Consider the following 10,895-nt stretch of genomic DNA (forward strand, 5'->3'; position numbering starts at 1 on the left):
GTTCAGCAGACTTTTTCCAACCGATATACAGGGAAAATGCCTAATTAAGGCTGCTGGCGCAGAGGCACCAGTCAGGCACCAAAGGGAACTACTTTTTGTGGGGGAAAAACACTCATATTTTGGAGTTTCATTCAGAACAGGAATAAAACGGAGCTTTCAAATACAGCATTTTTCTGTCCTCCTTTGCCCTGCTTGCTCTGCGCTCTTTGCTGCCGCCTGATAATTGCTCCATTTGCATCGGCGGGCTGCTAGTGACAAGATTCCAGCAACTTTGAACGTAGACCAGCTCCACAATGAGTTGCAGCATGCAATTAAATTGAAGAGACTACAAATCTTCGTGTCTCTCATATTCAGAGCAGGCTTCCCTGAGATATGAGCAGGCTGTAATGGAGAGGAATCAGATTTTTGTAGCTGCTTTCCTAGAAGCTCTGAGTTAATCGAGTTTGGGATGTGACTGTTGCTCTGCAGGGCTATTTTTCTACCAGTGCACCTACCCTTGTTTTAATTTCTGCAGAAATGCTAAGGCTGAAGGTGGACTTCCTAATACTTACCCAGATCTTCAGGTCAACATTTATGGGAGCCTGTGTTATTAAAATAAAAAAAAAGGGGGGAAATAGTTTAAAGGAATCTGAGCGAGGTTCCTGCCTATCCACGTACTCTTTTAGTTGTGTCTTTAATAGTATACGCTATATGTAGCAAGGCAGAAAAACATATCAAATTAAGTGGCGAAATTGGATCCAGAGTTACCCAGCACCCTAAAATAATTCCATAAGTTGTAATAATAAGTAATTTCATAATTATATAAGTTGATACTTACATAAAAAATTCACCCTTGGGTTCTCGCTGTACATTTCGTGAGAAACTTTTCTTCTCTTTGCAGATTTTTTGCCTGATTGGCTATGTCCCATCCGTCGTGCTCTTCACATATGTGGTCTCCTTCACGTTTAAAAAAGTCCAGAATACGAAAGAATTTTGGTCATTTATATTTTCAGTGGTGAGTAACTTTACCTTGATTTTGATTAGCTAGGAAAATTGGTAAATATTTCAAATTTCTTGTGCATTGAGGACACATTTCTAAATAAAATAACAGAGAAGCCTGTTGTGGTGCTGGAGATAACCAATGTCTCTTTATCACTGCTATATGCTAAATGATAAAAGCTTTAAAAAAATGTGCCTCAGATTAGGTAACTTATGCTTAGAGAAACTGAACTCTCTAATGAAAATTTAGTTTATTTAGACTAGATATTAGGAAAAATTTCTTTACGGGGAGAGTGGTCAAGCATTGGCACAGGCTGCCCAGGGCTGTGGTGGAGTCACCATCACTGGAGGTGTTCAAAAAACATGTAGACGTGGCACTTTGGGACATGGTTTAGTGGGCACGGTGGTGTTGGGTTGATGGTTGGACTAGGTGATCTTAAAGGTCTTTTTCCAACCTTAATGATTCTGTGAAAATGGCCTTTTTTTCCCTTTTCTTTTGTACAGACAGCCTTGCTCTGCACGGTTGTCACTGAAGTGGCCTTTTTTCTGGACTATTACCTGGTAACCACCATCCTGCATTATGTCTTCTCCATCTTCATCCCTATTTATCCCCTTATTGGCTGTCTGATTTGTTTCATAAAGGTAAGGGGTTACAGGAGATCCTCCCGGGAGCATTTGCAGATGGCTGGGATTGGGTGGGCGTCTTTAATGATAACGGGTCAGCAGATACCTGCCTAATGGTGTCACGTCATCCGTAGCCATTTAACACGTGAAGAATAGCAACCGCCAGTGAAAAGTCACCTTTTCCTGTAAGCAGGGTCTTGCGATTTTAAAATGAGGGAAGACAGACAAGTCTTCCGTTAAGTATCTAAAGGCAAACCATGCGTTCCTCTGCCTGTGGACGGGGCGAACCCGGTGATGGGAGATGGGTTAGTTGGGAGTTGATGGCTTTCACCCAGGAGCAGCTGCTGGTGGAAGGTTGGTGGACATTTATTGGCATCAGACTGGTGCAAGCAGGGTCTCTGCAGAGCTCAGAAAGTGCTTGAGCAACGTAACTTAAATGGCTGATCTGAGATTAAAGTGCGATGTAGAATACGCAGTCTCTGGTAGGTGATTATTTACCTGAACGTGTTTTTTTACATTGTCAGGTCTCGTGGAAAGGCAAGCGAAAGAATGGAGGATACTATGACCCGTGGGACCGGCTCCTGGTAGCAGTTATAGTTGTAAGCATGATTATTGGATTATTTGCCATTTTGCTGTAGAGAATTGCTAACTCCTGCTGGGAGGCCCCTTCTGTTCAGGCGTCTTTATTAATAAAGATTTGATCTAATGCTGAGCATCACTGGAGCCTGCAGCTTTGCAACCTGTTGCAGCATGAACAGCATCAGTAAAAGCTGCTGTGCCTACCAGCTCAACATCTGCTGCTTCAGTAGTCGTCTTAGCGGTGCTGATATTAATCCTGATTATTATGGGAGCCTGTGCTGGTGGAGCAAGAACTCCAGAGCAGGGGACAGTCCCTTCTCCCTCCAAAAACCATGTAACTGCTATTAAATCTAAGCAGTCTCTGGTTGCGCATCCTCAGTGTCGACCCACTGAGCAGCATCTAACGGTACGTTTCATTTTCTCAGAAACACCAGCACTTCTGTGGTGGGGGAAGAGCTGGAGCTTCTTGTCACTCTGCACTGGTGGGATCACCTATAGGGTGATCGCCAGCCTCGCAGGGCGGGCAGCGCTCCGACTAACCAGAACTCTGTGGGTTTTAGCCCTATTTGCAGTGTGTCGTGTGGCTCTTCCTACTGCGATGTTTCGAGCTGAAGAATGGAGGGAGGACAGTTAGAGAGGATCCATTTTTCAGGTGTGTCTCTGTTGAAAATAGACTTTTAAAAAGAAATAGTCCAAAGGAGCCATTTCTAAAAACGATGCTGGTGGTTAAACTGGAATATGCAGTGTATAACTATTGGGAATATTGCAGAAAATAAAATACCTGTGGTTATATTTTTGTGTGTGTGTGTACATCCCAAGTGTCTATAAAGAACTTTTCTCCTGACTTTACTTCTCTGAAATTCAGTCAATAAAGTACATAAATAGGGATTCTCCTTCCTTTTAAGCTATATCAGTACAAAATCAGGAATTTTGTGAGGAGGTCGCCTATATTAAAAAAACAGGAGACCTTCCTTTCCCTTTGCACGCCTATAGATGCCATCCCCCAACAAAGAGCTCAGCGTAAGGATGACATAGCTGCAGTTGTTGACAGCTCTTTCTGCTCTTCTGGGGCTTCTCAGATGTGCTGCCCAAAGGTGTTGCTCCAGGGTTCGGCAGCACAGGTCGCTTTCTGCATCAAAGCAGCGAGCGCGTCGCAGCCGAACGCCAAGCAGAGGCGTCATGTTGTTTTCTTTCCCTTAGAAAATGTTTTACAAAAGCCAAAACCTGGAAGTTCCCGGATGTCCCACGTGACGAAAACGAAGATGAAGATGTGAGGGCGGAGAGGCTGCGAGTCCAAGAAATACTGAGCAGCCCCAAAAATGAGGAGGTAATGCCGTGCGCCCGTGGGTGCTACCCAAAACCCAACTTTGGAGGTTTCCCAGAGCCACTGGGATCTGCAGCCGCTTCTCTCTCCTCTACTAGATGCCAGCAATCCTGGTCAGCAGCTTGCACAAAGAGTTTGATGAAAGGAGGGAATTTCTTCTGGGGAGAAAAATAAAGAAAGTGGCAACAAAACATCTCTCTCTCTGCGTAAAAAAAGGTTGGAGTTAAATCACTTGCTGTTGAGCTGTTGTGTTTACAAAAATTACTCTTGCACCCATTTATCTGACCTCACGGGCAACGTTTTGTCTTGTCCTTTCTTTAGGAGAAATACTGGGGTTATTAGGACCCAATGGAGCTGGGAAAAGCACGTTAATTAATATGCTCGTTGGAGAGATTGAGCCAACCAGTGGGCAGGTATGCTACATGCTGGAAAACAAATAGTAAATGAATCTGTATTTATTTTTTTTATTCTTATTATTACAAGCATTCCCAAGTGTTTTTTGCTAAAACTTCACAGTTCTGAATCTTACAATATTCCTGAATGAACTCTATAAACTTTCCTTCCAGGTTCTGATGGGAGATTATTCTTTTGGAATGAACAGCGAAGATGACTCAGTGAAATTTGTGGGGTACTGTCCGCAAACAAACCCTCTTTGGCCAGATATTACATTGCAGGAACACTTTGAAATTTATGGCGCTATCAAAGGAATGAGTCAGACTGATGTTAAGGAAGTCATAAAACGGTAAGTATATTATTATAGAAGTGGTTTAGGTTTTGTCTATATTTTCCTTAGGGCTTTGCTTTTTTCTCCACAATTCCTAAGGTGATGTTTTTTTCATTTAAGTTTATGATTGGATCCTTTCAGCAAATTCAGCAAGTGTGAATTTGTAGGTTAGGAGATAGGTTCAGCCACACAAAATTCAACTGGTATTTGCTTTTAGTTCTTTTATTTAATTTTTTTTAAAGTTACGAAGTGCTCGTGATGACCTTTGCAGAGGCTGAAGGCTGGGGAGTCCAGGGCTTGGAGCCATTTCTGGGTTGTCACCTCCTCTAGGACACGGGGCAGATGGCTTAACATGGAAGCACCCAGCTCCGATTCTGCTTAGTGCCTTGCTTTTTTTATACTTTATATACAAATATGTACAAATATTTGTAACTGAGTTCCTCAAATGAGACTGTTTGCATACTACGCCATGAGGGGGAAGCCCACCCATCACCCTCTCAGCTTTTCATGTGCGGTCCTCCCCCTTCCGCAGCATCGCAGGTGCCCTGGATTTAAAAGACCATCTGCAGAAGACGACGAAGAAGCTGGGCGTAGGGCTGAAACGCAAGGTACGGGGGAGCTCTTCGAGCTGCCGCGTCGGCCGCCTCCCGCAGCCGTCGTGACCTTACCCTTGCCCTTTGCCTTCCTCCCAGCTGTGCTTCGCCCTGAGTATGCTGGGCAACCCGCGGGTCACGCTCTTGGATGAACCGTCGACCGGGATGGATCCGAAAGCCAAGCAGCACATGTGGTGAGTGCCGCTGGGGCTGGGGTGCCGCAGGCTCGTCTCTCTTTGGGGACTTGTTGGATTTTATGTGTGCGTTACCCCTCTTAACACTAGGGAGAGCCACAGACGGGGAATCGACGCCGCCTTAGTGCCCGGTGCGCTTCGGCTGTGTCTCTCCCTGAAGAGCTTGGGGATTAAAAGCTTGAAAGTCGCAAGAAATCTTTAAAATATAAGGAGTATGAAACTTGAGACATCTTGGTGAAAAAAATCAGGTGTTAATTGTTGCTACAGGAGTAGTATTGGTCCATAAAATAAAGGGGTTGTGTTTGACCATCACAGTCCTCTTTTCCTACTAACCCAGGATTTACTCTTACGTGCCAAACGTTTTATCTGGGGATGTTTTGCTTGTGTTTTGTAGGCGGGCAATTCGAGCAGCATTTAAGAATAAGGAGAGAGCAGCCATCCTGACCACCCACTACATGGAAGAGGCGGATGCTGTCTGTGACCGTGTGGCCATCCTGGTGTCCGGGCAGCTCAGGTACCGCCGGAGCCCTCCCCTGCGGGCGGGTGTTGTGGCAGGGAGGACAGTACAGCTGTCGACTAGAATATATGTCTTTGAAAATATAGGTAGGCAGTTTTTTTGCACCTTAAACTTGGAGCAAAATTAAACTCAAACTGCAAAAAGGGTGTGTTAGAAGTTAGGCGGCTTTTTGAGCACGGTGCAACATGTACAACTCATTTTCTTTCTGCAATTGGTAGATGTATAGGTACTGTCCAACACCTGAAGAGTAAGTTTGGCAGAGGATACTTCTTGGAAATGAAATTAAAAGAAACAGCAGATGTACAGCAGGTGGAGTATCTGCAGAGCCAGATTTTGCACATATTCCCAAACGCAAATCGTCAGGAAAGGTAAACTCTTAACAAATACACAGAAAACATTGATACTAATACAAGCCCCTGATTTCTCAGCAGCTCCTTGGCACTGAGTGAGGAATGCCATGATACTAAAATTCACAAAAAATATTTACATAGCTTAAAAAAAAAAAAAAAAAGGGAAGTGTTTTGCAGGCCAGCAAAAGCTGCCAGGGCAGCGGCTGTGAGCCCTGCGTGCAGATGTTCGGCACGGAGGAAGCAAAACTCGATGTCTGCGTAGCTGTTGGTTGGAGGCTTCCTCCTTGGTTGGGCTCTCCCGGGAAACGAGGGTGAAATCGGAGTCGCTGAGTCAGTGGCCCTTACCTAGAAATGCTTGAAGGTTTTCTGGGCGTCCCTCAAAGTTTGAGGGTGGGTTGGTTGGTTTTCCCCCAACAGCTTTGAATTTCTGCCGTATGAACCTGAGGGTCTGGCTTGGTGACCGCTGCTGATTCTCTGCAAAACGAGCACTGCAGGCATCGTGCAAGGAGCATTCCTTGGTGCGGGAGATTTGGAGGAGAGTTTATTTTTCAGAAGCAAATGTGTGGGGCAGAGCCGTTCCCTGTTCTGGAGCCTGGGTTGCGGCAACTGCTGCGTGATGCAAAGTCCCCAGAGATCCTGTCACCTCTGTCTGAGTTCATCTGAAAGACAAAAACCTCATAACTGTGGGAGTTCCGGGCAGAGATTTTTCTTTCATGTTTTTATAGGCAGAATGTAATGGCTGAAACTCAGCTGAAGAGCGTATAAATCATAGAGCGGTCTCAGTGGGATCTCAGCTGACGCACCTGGACCTGGATCTCCGAGACAGATTATAAACCAGCCGGTCTCCTGGAACTGCATTGTTCCTGTTGTCTTGTATGGTGATGACTAGTCAAAATGCCTGGAGTAACCTTCAGAAAATAAATTTGAATCCATTCACCTGGATATTAATATTTTTGCTTTGAGTAATTTTACCCGAAGCTAAATTTGCTTTATTTCTTTGTTCCAGCTTTGCTTCTATTTTGGCGTACAAAATTCCTAAAGAAGACGTACAGTCGCTTTCACATTCTTTTTCCAAGCTGGAAGAAGGTAATTAAGCACTTGCCACACATCACGTGCAGAAACCATTTTGTCTCACGTAACTGACACATTTGCCATGCGGGGTGGCACTTTTGCATTTCTGTTCCAAATTAATGTAATTTTTTTTTTTCTATTATTATTGCTGACCCCAAATCTGTTTCTTGTGAAATCAAGAGTAAGCACTTGTACCAGCTTAAAATGCTTTAAATCTAGTTGTGTCAGATAGTGAAGTGTTGCTAAATACTCTTTCATGAATTCTTTCAACAGTAAAACACGCCTTTAACATCGAGGAGTACAGCTTTTCTCAGGCAACACTGGAACAGGTATGTTAAAGCAAATGATATTTTGTGGAAGTAAAGCCTTCCAGGTGAAGGTGTTGCAGGTTTTTAGACAGGGTTTTCGGGAGCGTCCAGAGTGGATTCGCTTTGTCCCTGCCATATAGTTGTCGTGCGTCCAGGCTGAGCGAGTCGTCGTGGACGGAGGGGCTGATGAGCCGTGCGCGGGCAGCGTGTCCCCCGTGCCCGGCTTTCCGGCAGCGGGGGCTGCTCTGCTATTGCCTGTTTGGGCATTTTTGGGGCAGTGAAGTCCACTTTTCCCAAGTGAATTGGAATTGCCAGTTCCCTTGCTCTCTTTATTCCCATTTTCTCCTTTCTTTTTAAAATAAGACACACCAACTGCAGCGACTGGAGCAAGATAAATTTGTGACATTAGTGGAGGTGCTGCTCTGATTTAATCAAAAGATGGGCATTGGATGGCTCATTTCTGAAAGGAGAGTAAAGCTGAGGCTTCTTATTGCTTATTCTGGATTAGTTATTGCTGACGGTAAATGTCCCTCAGTGTGTATTTGGTTCAACTTCCTTTACATTGCACTCTTGAAACGAGGCGGGAGGGTAGGAGCAAGGAGAAAAAAACCCAAAATACTGAAAACTTCCTACTCGGAGATGAAGCAAGACGTTCCATATCTGTGAGATTTTTACCATGAATTCTATTTGTGGCCAAGAAAGTTCCTACAAGGAGAATGGCATGCTCACATCCTTTCTGCCTCTTCCAGGTTTTTGTGGAGCTTGCTAGAGAGCAGGAGGAGGAGGACAGCAGCTTCGGCACCCTGAACAGCACGCTGTGGTGGGAGAGGACGCAGGAAGACCGAGTCGTTTTCTGAGCTCCTTACGGTCCAGATCTGCTGGGCAGCTCGTGTTTCGTGCAAGCGATGATCCCCTGCGCACGTGTTAGCGCACGTGCATGGAAAACACCGGAGCCGGGGTGGACAAGGAAAATCGTATTTGGAAGCACTGAGCACGTTCCGCCATCCTGGCCTTAGGAATAACGCGGTGGGAGCAGTGAGCATCCCCACCGTTAATCTGGCTGTTCTGAAATTCCTTCTCCCTTGGCTGTTTCCCGGTTTGCGTTGAGCGAGAAGACGACGGTCGGTCATCTCCTGGTGTTGGCTGCTCGTGCAGGAGCACGCGCCTGCCTTCCTCCCTCGGCCGTGCTGCGCCGGCATCGGCGCTGGCTGCTCGAGGTTGGGCTGTCCTGACTGGAAATGGTGCGTTTGAGCAAGACCAGTTGCTGCTGGAGCGTCCCGCCCCGCGGGACCCGCTCGCTGGTTTGCAGGGTCTTGCTGTGCCCGCTGCCCTCGGCTGGGCATTGCCGCCTGCCCGACGAGGTGCCGTGCAGACACGTGTCCCTGCAAGGTCCTGCCCCGCCGCCGGCGGATCCGTCCCCGCTTATGCTTAGAAAAAGCACCTGCTTAGAAGAGAGGGGAAAAACCACTCCAGAATAATTGTATTCACTGCAAGGAGGGTCCTGAATTACACTGCGAGCTTAGCTTGGTATCCAACCCATGTGAAAACGTTCATTTCCAGATACAATATGGCACTTGTTGGCACTTACACTCCTTTCTACTGCAAGTTGGCAGCCGTGGCTAACTCCTGCTGCCGGTCTGGGCGGCACTGGTGGTCGTAGTGCATGCGCCGTAGGGTCAAAGGGGCTGTGCAGAAGTGGATGCTTTTTTCCCCCCGCTTGGCAAAAGTACAAAGACATAACTGTGTAGTTACGGGATTTGCAGAGATGTGAGTATTTCTCGTCTTCGTTAAAAATGGTCTAATTCTTTTGTCGGATGTAACGACATGTATCCTGCCTGCTGTTTTTAGAGACAGTCCTTTTTAGATGTTTTCATTTTTCTTGACGGTGAGTTCATAAGTACATGCAACGGTGTTTCCTAATCCGTCTGAGTTGTGATAGCAGTAAGTGACGCGGTAGCATGCTCAGCACAGGAACGTTTGCTGTGTCCTGGCCTGGCAATTTTTCGTTCACCTTCAGAAACCCAAAATAAAAAGATGCAAATTCACAACCTCATCAGTAGGAATGGTGCCTTTGGTTCGCATGGAAGCACTAAAAGGAGCAGAATACATGATCCTTTATCCTAAGATATGACAGATGTATGTTGAAAATGCATTATTTTTTTGGTTTTTCTACACAAAGCTATCATCACTTTCTTAGTTTTGCAAGGTGAAATAAGAGATTGCTAACAGTTCATTGTGTTCTGCAATGAACAAATAGATGCATTTATATCAAAACATTGGCTTCATAAGTCATATCATTTATATATCTTCACGTTAAAGTTAAAGACCTTTGTTTTTCTTGTGAAAATTAAAAAACCTGTGGGTTAAGGTGGAGTTGTGTGTCCTAACTGTTTGTAATTATCAGGCAATAACGTATGTAATGCGTCTGATAATGGTTTATCATCGCGTTGAGCCAAAATCTTTTCATCAGTTTCTTACTCTGCTATGGGGAGATGTGAACTCTTTATGTACAACTTTTGCTTCCTCTGGTGTACCTATAGATTGCATATAAACGTAGAGATTTTGTAGGGTTTTTTTGTAGCAGAATTTGAGCCCAAGAACTGCAGAAACACCTGGATGTCCTGTTTGCTTCCCGAGGGGAAGGTCCCTTCCCTTCAGGAGCAAAGACCGTGAAAGTGCCGGTTCGGATGAGCCCTGAGCCGTGGTACCTGCATCTCCTGTGCTGGCAATGAAATGGAGGTAAAGGACAGGATTAAAGCACCAGCTCAGGTAGCAATCTTGCCAGGGCTGAAGCTTCCCTGTGAGAAAACCAAAATGACCCAAATTGAGCTCTTTTGTTTACGCAGCCTTTGATTTAGCCCCTGGGAAGCCCCAGCCCGTGCTCCCGGCTGCTTCCCTGCTGCTGGCCGGTATCTGAGCATTTTCCTTTATTTGGAGCAAAGGTGGGACCCAGAATTTTGTCTCTCAGTACTTTCCCATGTATGTACTAGAAATTAAGTGCATCTTCTCCAAATCCCACATTTCTTACTTTCCTCTCACCCTTACTTTACTTTTCACCCGAGCGTCACCCGCACACGTCTCCAGCAAGGTACTGCACGCTCTTTTCACGTGAACTTAGGAAAGTACAGTTGTGACCTGTTAGCCTTGATGTCGTCTTTTAATTCTAGTCTTTAACGTACAGTCAGAGTTAATAGTCCGTAAAACAGTTCTGTACTGTCTCGGTGGCATCGCCCCATTTCACATAGTTTCTTATTTTCTGTCGTTTCAAAGGGATCAAAGGAGAACTTTGGTGAGCAGCTGGGTTCGCGGGGTTCGGTAGCCGCTCGGCGCAGTAAGCCGGTGGGTGGTGGCACTGTGTCTCTGCAGCTACACGTACGAAGAATTTGGCTGGTTACTGCGTAGTTGGGTGGGATCTTCTTGGTGTGATGACATCACATGTCAAGTGTGGCATAAGGTGCCACCCCACGTCGCTGTGACCGTCGTGGTTTGTATCGGAGGTCTTTCAAAGTGCCAGACAACGTCTGTAATTGCCAGAACAGGGGAAAACGCACACAAAGCTGAACCAGAGACCCCCCTGGAAACACAAGAGCTTTACTCCTGCAGTTTTAAGTCCCTTTGTTCGGCCGTTGCCGG

General features: G+C 45.8%; 1 protein-coding gene across 1 annotated transcript in view; it reads left to right on the forward strand.

Annotated features, from left to right (window-relative positions):
• The window catches only part of ABCA5 (ATP-binding cassette, sub-family A (ABC1), member 5), a 27,451-nt gene extending 19,332 nt beyond the window's left edge, over nt 1–8,119 (forward strand). Inside the window, exons 24-38 of the mRNA XM_010291328.1 lie at nt 881–994; nt 1,483–1,620; nt 2,127–2,201; nt 2,742–2,833; nt 3,382–3,508; nt 3,604–3,721; nt 3,827–3,918; nt 4,072–4,247; nt 4,762–4,837; nt 4,922–5,016; nt 5,411–5,530; nt 5,752–5,901; nt 6,890–6,969; nt 7,228–7,283; nt 8,012–8,119. Coding sequence (XP_010289630.1) covers nt 881–994; nt 1,483–1,620; nt 2,127–2,201; nt 2,742–2,833; nt 3,382–3,508; nt 3,604–3,721; nt 3,827–3,918; nt 4,072–4,247; nt 4,762–4,837; nt 4,922–5,016; nt 5,411–5,530; nt 5,752–5,901; nt 6,890–6,969; nt 7,228–7,283; nt 8,012–8,119 — 1,617 coding nt within the window. The remainder of the gene's footprint in view (nt 1–880; nt 995–1,482; nt 1,621–2,126; nt 2,202–2,741; nt 2,834–3,381; nt 3,509–3,603; nt 3,722–3,826; nt 3,919–4,071; nt 4,248–4,761; nt 4,838–4,921; nt 5,017–5,410; nt 5,531–5,751; nt 5,902–6,889; nt 6,970–7,227; nt 7,284–8,011) is intronic.
• The last annotated feature ends 2,776 nt before the right edge of the window (nt 8,120–10,895 follow it).

This window comes from Phaethon lepturus, unplaced genomic scaffold (genome assembly GCF_000687285.1).
Source record: "Phaethon lepturus isolate BGI_N335 unplaced genomic scaffold, ASM68728v1 scaffold20407, whole genome shotgun sequence".
Classification (NCBI taxonomy): domain Eukaryota; kingdom Metazoa; phylum Chordata; class Aves; order Phaethontiformes; family Phaethontidae; genus Phaethon; species Phaethon lepturus.